This window comes from Stenella coeruleoalba, assembly GCF_951394435.1.
Source record: "Stenella coeruleoalba genome assembly, chromosome: 1".
In the NCBI taxonomy this organism is placed as follows: domain Eukaryota; kingdom Metazoa; phylum Chordata; class Mammalia; order Artiodactyla; family Delphinidae; genus Stenella; species Stenella coeruleoalba.
Window position 1 is genome coordinate 22252887 of NC_137169.1, and position 13310 is coordinate 22266196.

The 13310-nt window shown below is 39.8% G+C and overlaps 1 protein-coding gene across 6 annotated transcripts in view; it reads left to right on the forward strand.

The window, feature by feature from the left end:
* Positions 1-13310, forward strand: part of GMEB1 (glucocorticoid modulatory element binding protein 1) — a 31389-nt gene that overhangs the window by 10828 nt on the left and 7251 nt on the right. For 5 of the 6 annotated variants that reach the window (XM_079938821.1, XM_079938822.1, XM_079938823.1 and 2 more), the window contains exons 3-8: positions 2892-3004; positions 3775-3899; positions 4942-5045; positions 7198-7355; positions 9238-9369; positions 10726-10863. In XM_079938821.1, coding sequence (XP_079794947.1) covers positions 2892-3004; positions 3775-3899; positions 4942-5045; positions 7198-7355; positions 9238-9369; positions 10726-10863 — 770 coding nt within the window. The remainder of the gene's footprint in view (positions 1-2891; positions 3005-3774; positions 3900-4941; positions 5046-7197; positions 7356-9237; positions 9370-10725; positions 10864-13310) is intronic. The other variant, XM_079938826.1, reaches the window with a different exon arrangement.

A 13310-nucleotide genomic window follows, 5' to 3' on the forward strand; every position in this document is an offset into this window, starting at 1 on the left:
CCATCACCATTCTTGGCTTTCTAATTCATTTTGGATTCATAACAGAGTTTTTAACAATGATATCAGGGACTGGTGATTTTAGTATTACATAAATTTACTCAGTGTGCTGAGTGGAATAGTTCAATTTGAGGAGTAGTGACCTTACTTTCCTTATCATGCTCATATCCCTCCCTAGTAGTAAGTTTTTTTTTTTTTTTTCCCCCCGCGCTACGTGGGCCTCTCACTGTTGTGGCCTCTCCCGCTCCGGACGCGCAGGCTCAGCGGCCATGGCCCACGGGCCTAGCCGCTCCGCGGCATGTGGGATCTTCCCGGACCGGGGCATGAACCCGTGTCCCCTGCGTCGGCAGGCGGACTCTCAACCACTGCGCCACCAGGGAAGCCCCCTAGTAGTAAGTTTAAGGCCTTAGGAAGCTGTATAAACTCTTTCAGATCTGTAGGGTACCCATTAGTTTATGTAATAATCCCACATTCCATTCAATTAATCAGAATATCTTTCCTTATCATTCAAGATAAAAAGAACTTAACTCTGTGGATTTTCAGTTTTCAGTGAATTAGAATACAATGATGTAGACTTAACTTGAAAACTCTAGTAAACATAATTTTACCTCACTTCGATGATTCATAAGGTATGTCGGTATCTCATAACGCCTTAACATTTTAAACATATTTTATGATTTTTTACCATAATCATAGTAGGTATAGAGAATTAGGCTAAATCCATCACTATCCTGAGTTACTTTAGAAAGATTTTCCCTGATAAAATCTTGTTTGACCGTAAAAATATAGACTATTCCCTGACTTCCCACCCCAAGTGCAATTTTCCGGTTGTTGAAATTATGTATAGACAAGAATTTATTCTTTTAAAGAATTTTGCACATACTGTTCAAGTTAGAATGAGCTTATCAAATTTACTTGAAGCAGTGGTTTTTTTTTTTTTTGGCCACGCTGCAGCTTGCCAGATCTTAGTTCCCTGACCAGGGATCGAACCTGGGCCCCTGGCAGTGAGAGCGCCGTGTCCTAACCACTGGACTACCACGGAATTCCAGAAGCAGCAGTTTCTCATGTGTATCACATTCCTCATTCATTTACCGGTCATTTATTATGTGCTGTGCCATGTTCCAGTTAGCACACGACATACCAGGTATACAAAATGAATAAAATGTAATCTCTGCTCTCAGGGACATTTTTTTTTTTTTTTTTTTGCACGTGGCTTGCGGGATCTCAGCTTGAACCCGGGCCATGGTAGTGAAAGCCTGGACTCCTAACGACTAGGCCACCAGGGAACTCCCTCTCAGGGACTTTTTTAGACTATGCCCAAGGAGAGAGAGAGACAGGTAAACAAGTATATAGTATGAAGTGTTATAGTTGTTGTGACTAAAGTACAGTTGCATCACAAAAGAGGAAGTGGGTGATTATACTGGAGGATTGAGATGGAAGGAAAAGCATCATACAGGCTACTCATTAAAAAACAAAAGATGGGGAAGGATGTTCTGGGAAGAGGGAGAAGAGCAAAAATAGACGGTGTAAAAGAAGGTGGCAATTTTGGGAACTACAAATAGTTTGGTATGATTGGGGCTTGGATTGTCTGGTGGGATTTGGTGAGAGATGAAACCAGGGGCCAGATCTTGGAGGGACTTAAATATGATATTAAGGATTTGGGTCTTTATTTTAGCAGCATGGAGAGGATTCTTGAAGGGTTTGGAGGAGGGTGTTACATGATCACTGTGGAAGGAATATAGAAGATCAGGTAGATGCAAGGAGACCAGTTCAGACTAGAGATGATGCAGCCTGAATTAAGGCGGTAGTAGTGGAAATAGACAGGGAGGATGGCTGGTGTTAAGGAGATGCATCTGGCAGGACTTGGTGACTATGTGGGAGTTGAGGAGGAGGAAAAGGGAGAAATTCAGTGTAATTCCCAGGCTTCTGTTTTAGGCTGCTGTGTGCTGTGTGGTGCCATTACAAGGACGGGGAATATAGGAAGAAGAGTAGTTTGGGAGGTGGGAGAGGAAAGAGAACTTGGTTATTTTAGACATAATGAATTCAATAAAGTCCTATGGGATATCCAAATGTATTTATTTATTTAGCAGTTAATTGTGTCCTGGTGTGGAATTCAGAAGGGAGGTCTGTGCTAGAGGTGTCACCATGCAGGTGGCTAATCACTGATGCAAAGGAGATTATTCAGGCAGTGCTTTAGGGTAGCAAGTGCAATAATTAACATGTTAGGTTTATTATGGAAATTGAACAAAGGATGTCAATGTATCATGTTAGGTATTCTGAGCCCATTTCTTAGAAGGTTGAAACGTTTTGGAGAGAGATTTTCCTTAAGTGGTACCTCTAGTTACTGCTAGTTACTTTGGGCATAATGGCTCTCTTACTTTTTTTTTTTTTAACGAGGTTCTGCTCATGTCTGTAGTTTGATTATGGTGACTTAAAAAATGCTAAAGTGTAAAAATGACTAAAGCTCCTAGATTCCGACAAGGGACATCAATTCTGTGGTCAGCAGGTTCTTCCTGGTTTGAACTAACAGTATTACTTTTTAGTCTTATTTGGATAAATCTACAATGTGACTTAATCTTATACTTGAAGCAGCACTTTATGTCATGAGCTTTTAAAGTTAGGAAGGGAAAAGTCTGGTGTAGAAGAGTAGCAAGTGGCGGTGTAAATACAGTAGCAAGAGGAACTTTCCTTTGGGGTGAGGAAAGTTGTTGATTCATTTCCATGGTAGTAGCTGCTAAGCAGTCCCGGGCAGCTTAGAATTTAAATACATTGGGGCACTAGTCAAAGCACTAACATCGAGTTGTAAAGTATATTATTTTATTCCTTTTGAGATAGATTAAAACAAATTTTTTAACCCCATGCTGTGAATATTAATTTTTTCATGATTTATGTAGTTTGTTTATCGATGGACACTTTTACAACAGGATTTATGAAGCCGGATCCGAGAACAACACGGCAGTTGTGGCAGTAGAAACTCACACGATACACAAAATTGAAGAAGGGATTGGTAAGTCTTTTTGTTGTTCTAGTACTTTTTTTTTTGGCCGTACCTCGAGGTATGCAGAACCCGTGCCCCCTGCAGTGGAAGCGGGGAGTCTTAACCACTGGACCACCAGGGAAACCCTGTTGTAGTACTTTTGACCTTAGCTTCCTTGGTTGAGATTTCTTGCCTCTTGTGCCTTATTTTCCCCCCCTACCCAGTGCTGTAGCCATCAATCTGATGATGGCACATCTAGAGACACCGCTGCCTAAGATGCTAGGGCTGTCCGTTGATGTTTAACGTGAATTTGCTAGGGTTGCTGAAAAGATTTTTCATCAATAGAAATCCCTCAAAGAAATTGGAGCCTCAAGGTTGAACTCTGTCATTAGGGAAGTTGCTGATGAGGTGTTGATTGTAAGGCAGTGAGTGGAAAGAAACTGAAGTTAGACAAACCTGAGTTTAAATCCCACGTTCTCACTGCTTAGCTGTGTGTCCTTGGGAAAGTCCCTTCACCTTTCTGAGTCCTACACAGGGACAATAGGAAACAATCACTGCCTCACAGGATTGTTTTAAGAACTAAAAAAGATTAAGTCTATAAAAGCACACAGCACAGCGTCTGGCACATAGTGGGAGCTTGATAAGAGAGCTGTTATGCCAAACTTCTTCCAGAAGATTCCTAAACAGTACCAACCAGTGTGAACTATTAGCCCCTCAGAGGAACCAGGAGACTAGAGATTCTGAATTAAGCTTTGGGGAAGAGTGTTTGATAAATAAATGATATTTTTTCCATTTTCAAGATGCAAGCACTATAGAAGCAAATGAGGATATGGAAATTGCTTACCCCATAACTTGTGGGGAGAGCAAAGCCATTCTCCTTTGGAAGAAGTTTGTATGCCCAGGAATAAATGTAAAGTGTGTCAAGGTAATTGTCTTTTCTCCTTGCTGGGGCCTATTTTGGGTCTCCTTGTTTTCAAAGGGTATGGTTTTAGTGCCTCTTCTCTCTCTTCCACCATGTCAATGTTTTTAATTTTGTGGTGTCCCTTTGTGTCACAGTAAAAAAAAAAAAAAAAAAATAGGGACTTTAGAGTGAATTTGACCTGGATTCAAGTCCCACCAGAATATAAGTCCTTTGAGAGCTGAGAATTTGTCTATCTTGTTCACCATTGTATCCCCAACACATAGAATAGGGCTTGGCATATTTATCAGTAAATATTTGTTGAATGAATGGAGTCCCATCTCTATCACTGACTAGCTAGGTGACCTTGATCAAGTTATTTAATATTTCAGAGCCTCATATGTTAAAATACAAATAATTATATACACACACAGTAAGTTTGCTAGAAGAGGAAGTGAGATCATATATGTAAAATGCCTTACACTGGTGTGTAATTTGGTAGAGTTTATTAAAAATTATTACTGATAAAAATAAGTAATCTTCATGAGAGCACAATATGGAAATAATTGCTTATTCTGTCTCCACTGGTAGCCACAGCTGACCTATGTAGATAGTAGTCACCATCAGTGGCATCATCCTAGAATCATTAAGAATTACAGAGCTTTGAGGCTTTGCAGTGCTGTTGGTTTCTACCATCCTTATTCTTTCTACCAGATCCTGAATTTTGTCATTAGGGCTGGATAGATTACTTCAGTTTAAATAGCCTTTGCAACATTGGACCTGTCTGCTTGATTCAGGGCATAAATGGATTTTAGATCCTAATCAGTATATTAATCTCTGACCCTCCTTGTGTCTTCTGTAGCTTCGTACCAGGACAGGGCACTGTGTCCAGAGAAGGATCATCTTCTCTAGCACAATAGGGTGGGAGGATGGAGAATACAAGGCTATGACTAAAGATGTCTGTCATTTGGGTATTTTTTGTTCATAACAAGTAGAGTTATGTCTTTCTTTCCCTCTTGGCCTGCCTAAATTAACATTGGATTATTTTGGACTTTACTTTTTACATTAGTTTAATGATCAGTTGATCAGCCCCAAGCATTTTGTTCATCTGGCTGGCAAGTCCACCCTGAAGGACTGGAAGAGAGCTATTCGTCTGGGTGGAATCATGCTCAGGTGAGCTCTGATAGCAAGTTCATACCTTTCAGCTGACTGTGGGGCACTTAATCATGGTGGAATCCAGAGAATCCAGTCTTCTTAATTTGAATTTTTATTCTGTCTGAAGGATTGGCTTAAACAATCCATGTATTATTTGACCTTCATCAACTTGTTCTTAAAATCCCTGTGAGAGAAGAAAAATTGAATCAAATTGACTCTTCCCAGCATCTAGGACAAATTCTTCTGATGTCAGAATGTTGGGCAGGATCTTCTCTGGGCAGAGAAGCTCAGGAGTAGATGACAGTCCAGCTTGAGATCACTCAGCATAGGCAGAGCTAAGCCTGGTGCTAAGAAAGCTTGACAACAACGGAGATGTGGGCTGATGGACAAATCCTGGGATAATCTGGTAGAGTAGAAGGGTGCTGTTTGTAAGTAACAATTATGCACAGCGAATGCAATCCTTGCCGTCACTGTACCATTGAAATAAACTTTATTTGTTTTTAAAAAATATTTATTTATTTACTTAGGCTGCGCCTGGTCTTAGTTGCGGTGTGCAGACTCTTAGTTGCGGCATGCATATGGGATCTAGTTCCCCAACCAGGGATCGAACCCGGGCCCCCTGCATTGGCAGCGTGGAGTCTTACCCACTGCACCACCAGGGAAGTCCCAGAAATAAACTTTAGAATGTATAGTATCCCCACTCCCATCTCTTTATGCAGCAAGTTTATCATTGTAATCCACCCCACTCCTCGGTGAAATTAACATTAGTTGGTGTTTCTTGAGCACTCAACTATTGATAGAAAATTTAAAAATGTGGTTAAGAATTAAAATTTCCCCACAGAACATGTATCATGAGCCTTAAAAACCTCTTACCTTTTGTCTTTAATTTTTTTAAGGAATCTGTCTTAAGAGAAATCTATAGTGCTTGTAGAGATTCAAGTATAAAAGTGTTCATTGCAACATAATTTCTGATGGTGAAAATTACAGTCTGCTTTAATATACAATCAGGGTATATCTAAAGTAAATTATGGCTCATCTAAATGTATATGAGTTTATACTATGGGGCATTATGAGGTCATTAAAATATTTCTAAAGAGTTTTTACATGGAAAATGCTTATGATGTAATGTAAGGAAGAAAACAAAATGTAATATCAATTAATATAGTTGTTTTAAAAAACACACATATGTAAGTAAATTTAGTAGAAAAAATATGCTGAAATGTTGATATGATCTCTGTGTTGGATATTTTTTTAAAGAGCAGTTGTTTTCTTTATAGTTTTCTGTATTTTCCACAGAAAATGTTTTTTTCTTTACGTATGATTTTTATAGTCAGAGGCATAATTAAAAAAAATTCATTCCAGATGATTTGTGTGCATTAATCAGTAGTTGAATGAAATTGGGGGTGAATACCTTTAACTTTCTTTTTTTTTTTTTTGTTCTTGGCTTGTTTTACTTGCCCAGAAAAACAAGTGTATGCCAACTTTCCCCAAATGTAAAAGACTCAGAGTGTCTAAAAAATCTTTAGTGAAAGCCAAGTAACATTATAACATAGAGTTTACTGTAATTAAAATACCTCATGGCTTTGCTCATGGCCTATAATAGCGTCTTGTGAATCTAGTTATAAGGACATTTTATAGTGGGGGTTTAGTATAATCAACTTTGCTCTGTATTTATAGGAGAGTTATCTCTTTTTTTTTTTTTGAAGGAAAGAAATGTGCTGAAGTTTTATGTCTCCAGAAGTGGCAACAGATCTTGCTGGTCTACAAGTACTAATACATCAGAATCTAATCACAAAATTCTAATCCCCCTGTGGCATTTCTCATTTGTGCTGGGATATGAGTTAGTCTTTTCCTCTTTTGGGCTTTGTTTCAGTGAGATTCTATGGGGAAATTTAGCTATTGTCAGGAGTATATGTCTAAAACTTAGTGATAACGGGAAATACAAGAGAGTACTCATAATGAGTAGAGGAAGGAGGGAAGAGGAGTACTTGTAAATGTGGGCAGGACCAATGAACATTTTATAGCCCCAATTAGAATTTCTGCAACCTAATGACTTTTAATACTATTAGGTTTCATTAACATATAGAAGGGACTCAGCAACTTTGTCTCTATTTGTCCCTTCAAGATGAAGTGCAGGCTGAATTGGTACTTCTTGTCTCTCTTTGCACAGGAAAATGATGGACTCTGGACAGATTGATTTTTACCAACATGACAAGGTTTGCTCCAATACCTGCAGAAGCACCAAATTTGATCTTCTGATCAGCAGTGCAAGAGCTCCAGTGCCAGGACAGCAGACAAGTGTGGTGCAGACACCCACTTCGGCCGATGGTAGGGGGTAGGAAACCACCTGAAAACCCACTGTGTTTTTCAGTAGCACTTTTCCCCTCATTTCTTCTTTGTGTTTCTTTTTTCAATTCTCGAGAGCGTTAATGTAAGGTATGGTAATCTTGGGTGGGAGTCCATGCTTTAGAAAGAACTCTCTTTGTTTTCTCCCAAATGATTCCTATTGGCCAGACCTCCTTCCTTGTTTCTTTATTACAGTGCATGGTAAACGTTAGAAAGGTGATCCAAATAATGCTTATTTAACAGTCTCACTTTGGTGCCACTTGACATATCTTTGAAATCAGATTGTTTTAAAAATCCTTTGCTCTTCTAGTGGCAAGGCAAGCGGGTGGATTAGAACGGAGAACGGGTTTTCAGCTGTTGAACTGAGATGTATCAAAGACAGTGTGTCATTGGCTGGGCTGGACTCTGGAGACTGCTGTAAGGATCAAAGAGCTCTGTCTGTAAGGAATTCAGATAAGCAAGCTGAGGCTTCTTCACAAATGAGATAGGATGGGCACACACTTAACTTCAGTATTGTTGAGCTTGGGACAAGGGCTCTCTAGGAAAGATATAGCCGTATGAGGTTATTATTAAGGATTTAGTTCAGCTGGAGACTTAGCACAGCTAAAATTCCTAGATAGAATATGTCTAAACTACTTCCAGGAGGCTTATAAATACGCCTGACAGAGACACAAGAACGCTAAAGGATGTAAGGGAAGTATTGTGCTTTAAAAATGACTTATCAAGGTTTCTTTTGGTCAGTCCTAATGTTCTGTGAGTAACCACTGGGTGAGTAGAAGCCAAATTTCTTGGAACCTAAGTTCCTTTCAGGAAAGTGTACAATATCTAGCAGTTTGAATATTTGGTGGTGTGACACTTTCACTTGAAAAGTGAAAAATGCTGTGAAACTATCTACTTCCTTTTCATTTTGCCGAAACTTCTTTACTTGATCATCCATATTGATATTACTTGTTTGCTTGATTATTGATATCCTTCAATGCGGAGAGTCCACACTTGTCTATATTTCTGTCTGGATCAGTTTGATTTTTCTCAATTCTCTTTGTTTAAAACCTTAATATAAAATTGATAGCAGTAGTTTTTTCCTCTGTGAATCTGCTATTCATGGATCTCTTATCTGATTTATTTTGGTCTCATTTCTCTTGCTTTCTTTTACATAGCCTGATAAATAAATTACAGCAACTTCATGAATTCTAGATGGTTAGTATCAAACATGCTTGTAGTAGGGCTCTTGACTATATATTTTCTTTTAAATTATTTCAAGTCCTCCTCATCCTCACCAAGTCTGGGGCCTGCAGCCTGGCAATCGTGCCCACCTTCTGTCTCTTTCAAAAACATAACTGCTCAGAAAGCAGATTGCTCTTTTGTGATTTTGTAAGTTATCTTTCACTTTCTTTTTTTATTTATTTATTTATTTATTTTTATTTATTTATTTTTGCGGTATGCAGGCCTCTCACTGTTGTGGCCTCTCTCGTTGCGGAGCACAGGCTCCGGACGCGCAGGCTCAGCGGCCATGGCTCACGGGCCCAGCCGCTCCGCGGCATGTGGGATCTTCCCGGACTGGGGCACGAACCCGCGTCCCCTGCATCAGCAGGCGGACTCTCAACCACTGCGCCACCAGGGAGGCCCCTATCTTTCACTTTCTATTCAGAGTAAGAAGAAAGCATTTTCTTTTGCAAGGCAGGTTTTATTTAGGAAATCCAATATTCATCCTGGATTACCTAGGATTCTAGTTTTTAAATATAGGGACATGCAGGCAAAAGGTTAGAAAGTTAAATAACAGGATCTCTTTGGCTGTCTGAGATAGAGGATAGTTGTGACTTTTTCATAAAATTCACGGGCCTTCCCTCTAATGGACTGCTTTTAGGTAGCATCACACAGATTGCCATCTCAGAAGAGAGCATGGAAGAGGCAGGGCTGGAATGGAACTCGGCTCTCACTGCTGCTGTCAGCATGGCCACAGAGGAGGGCATGAAGAAAGACTCAGAGGAAATTTCAGGTACTTTCTATGGGGCTCAGATTTCTTGTAAGGTTTTGTGACTCTTATCACCATTACGATTATGGACACAGAAGGCCTCTTCATTACTTGTGCTGGTTTTTCTTGTGCATATTAATACTAATTACAGCTGCAAACACCTTATTTTAATCCAAGCAATAGCCCTGTAAAGTCAGATTTTATGAAGCAATTGAGACTCAGAAAGGGTCAGCACCCTGCCTAAGACCAGTCACACAACTAATAATTCAGCTGTTTAACTGAATTCATCTGTTTAACTCTGAAGTCCATGCTTTTTATCCTGTCACACTGACTCCAACTTTGGCCCATTTGTTAGAGAAACCAAGCTGCAAGATGTTAGAAGAAAAAATTAGGTAGCAGGTGGTGTAGAGGATGGTGATTAATGATGATTCACTTAGAGGGGACAGGAGAAGCTTCACATCATCCTTCATTCATTAATTTATTTAACAAATATTTATTGCTGCCTGTTTTTAGCTGGTACTGTTGCTAGATCTAGATAGATGAAAAGACATAGCTTCTGCCCCCAGGGAGCTTATAACCCCACCTATTCAACTGTTTTATTGTTTTTTGGTTTTTTTTTTTTTAAATATTTATTTATTTTGGCTGCGCCGGGTCTTAGTTGCGGCACGTGGGATCTTCGTTGCAGCATGTGGACTTCTTAGTTGCAGCATGTGAACTCTTAGTTGCGGCATGCATGCGGGATCTAGTTCCCCGACCAGGATTAAACCCAAACCCCCCTGCATTGGGAGCATGGAGTCTTACCCACTGGACCACCAGGGAAGTCCCTTTATTTTGGTTTTTTAAGTATAGGATTAGAGGGAGTATATCTTTAACTTAATTTAATTTCTTTATTACTTAACATTTAAAATATTATGTATTATTTAATTTTAAATTAAATTATTTAAATAAATGCTTTAGTATTTATTAAATATTTAATTTAATATTTTTATTGGTGGACGATACCTGTTCCCTGTAGCCAGAGGCATGACAAATTGAGGCAATTATCACAAGTCCCTATTTTGCTGCAGAGTTCAAATAATTAGATACCAACTCAGGGAGGCAGCTAGTGTTCCAAAGGCTTTTTTTCTTTTCCCAGAAATAGCCCAATAAGAAATCATTTTGAGGGGGGGTTCCTTGGTTGCCTAGTGGTTAGGATTCTGGGCTTTCACTGTTGTGGCCCGTTTTCAATCTCTGGTCAGGGAACTGAGATCCTACAAGCTGCGCAGCACGGAAAAAAAAATCATTTTGAATCAAAATAATTTTGAATTTAACATTGAAGAGATATGCTTAAGTATATGTAGTGTCCCTTGTTTACCCTCTGTCTTATCCCTCTTTTGCCAGAGGACACTTTGATGTTCTGGAAAGGAATAGCTGATGTAGGACTGATGGAAGAGGTTGTCTGCAATATACAGAAGGAAATAGAGGAGCTACTCAGGGGAGTTCAACAGCGGCTTATCCAGGCTCCCTTCCAGGTCACAGGTAAACACACTAATCCCAACAATAGTGGTCATTGTAGGCAGATCATGTTAGCCTCATGAAACACTGAGGTATAGGTATTATTATCCTCATTTTACAGAATAGGAAACTAAGGCTCATAAAAAGTTACTATCCAAAGTTCGTAACTAGGGCTTTTTATTTTGAATTGTAAAATTTTTTTTTTTTATTGAGGTATAGTTGATTTACAATATTGTGTTAGTTTCAGGTGTACAGCGAAGTGATTCAGTTATATATATGTGTGTGTGTGTGTGTGTTTTTAAATTTATTTTTATTTAATTTATTTTATTTTTGGCTGTGTTGGGTCTTCGTTGCTGCACGCGGGCATTCTCTAGTTGCGGCGAGTGGGGCTACTCTTTGTTGTGGTGCGCGGACTTCTCATTGTGGTGGCTTCTCTTGTTGCGGAGCATAGGCTCTAGGCGTGTGGGCTTCAGTAGTTGTGGCACGTGGGCTTCAGTAGTTTTGGCTCATGGGCTCTAGAGCGCAGGCTCAGTAGTCGTGGCACACGGGCTTAGTTGCTCCACGGCATGTGGGATCTTCCCGGACCAGGGCTTGAACCCGTGTCCCCTGCAATTTCAGGCGGATTCTTAACTACTGTGCCACCAGGGAAGCTCCTATGTGTATTTTTTCAAATTATTTTCCATTATAGGTTATTAGAAGATATTGAATATAGTTCCCTGTGCTATACAGTAGATCCTTGTTGCTTATGTATTTTATACATAGTAGTGTGTATCTGTTAATCCCATACTCCTAATTTATCCCTTCCTCACTTCCCCTTTGGTAACCATAAGTTTTTTTTCTATGTCTGTGAGTCTGTTTCTGTTTTGTAAATAAATTCATTTGTATTATTTTTTGCTTCCACATGTAAGTGTAATTTGTCTTTCTCTTACTTAGTATGTTATTCTCTAGGTCCATCCACCTTGCTGCAAATGGCAATATTTCATTCTGTTTTTATAGCTAAGTAATATTCCTTTGGATATGTATACCACATCTTCTCTGTCCATTCATCTGATTGATGGACACTTAGGTTGCTTCCATGTCTTGGTTACTGTAAATTGTAAATTGCTGCTATGAACACTGGAGTGCGTGTATCTTTTCAAGTTAGAGTTTTCATCTTTTCTGGATATATGCCCAGGAGTGGGATTGCTGGATCATATATGGTAGCTCTATTTTTAGCATAACTAGGTTTTGAACTCAGGTCTGGCATTGCTTTTTCCACAGGTAATTTTTGCCTTGTAAATGGTGCCAGAAAGCAATCTCTCTCTCTCTCTCTCTCTCTCGATATAGATACAAAGTAGATATATAGAGTCTGAAAATTGGAGAAATCCACCTGGTTTTAGACAGTTCTCATATTCTGTTAGTTTAAAGCCTCCAGAACGATTGTCTGCATTCCAGGCAGAGGGAACAAAGATCTTGAAGTTACAATGAACCTGGTGGGTTCAAAGAATTAGAGAAGCACTGACGTGGCTCCAGTGGACTAAGTAATGGAGAGAGTGGTAGGTGATGAGGTTGCACAGGAGCAGAGGGGACAGTTTAAATAAGCTTTGGTCAGAACTTTGGGTTTTATTTTAAGGTGATGGTAAGCCATCATTGTGATTTTGAGCAGGGGAGTAAAGTGATCAGATATATTTATATATTTTTAATATAGTTTTTAAATTTTTATATCTTTTTTTTTTTTTTTTTTTTTTTTGGTACGTGGGCCTCTCACTGTTGTGGCCTCTCCCGTTGCGGAGCACAGGCTCCGGACGTGCAGGCTCAGCGGCCATGGCTCATGGGCCCAGCCGCTCCGCGGCATGTGGGCTCTTCGGGACTGGGGCACGAACCCGTGTCCCCTGCATCAGCAGGCGGACTCTCAACCACTGCGCCACCAGGGAAGCCCTAATTTTTATATCTTTAATGGAAGCAAACTCATTAATATTTTCAAGATTATTTCTTCACTTCTTTGTAATTGAGTTATCACGTTTGACAATTTCTAATGACCCCATGACAGTCTTAACTAATTTAAAAAATTTTTATTTTATTTATTTATTTATTTTTGGCTGTGTTGGGTCTTCGTTGCTGCACGTGGGGTTTCTCTAGTTTGCGGCAAGCAGGGGCTACTCTTCGTTGCAGTGTGTGGGCTTCTCATTGTGGTGGCTTCCCTTGTTGCAGAGCACAGGCTCTAGGCACACGGGCTTAGTTGCTCCGCAGCATGTGGGATCTTCCCAGACCAGGAATCGAACCTGTCCCCTGCATTGGCAGACGGATTCTTAACCACTGCACCACCAGGGAAGTCCCTCAGATTTATTTATATTTTTAAAAGATCACTGTGGTTGCTGTGGGGAGAATAGATTATATGGGGCAAGAGTAGAAACAAGAAGACCAGTTGGGAAACTCTTGAAGGAATTAGTCCAGGCAAGAGATGATGGTAGCGTGGATTAGAGTGGGTAGTG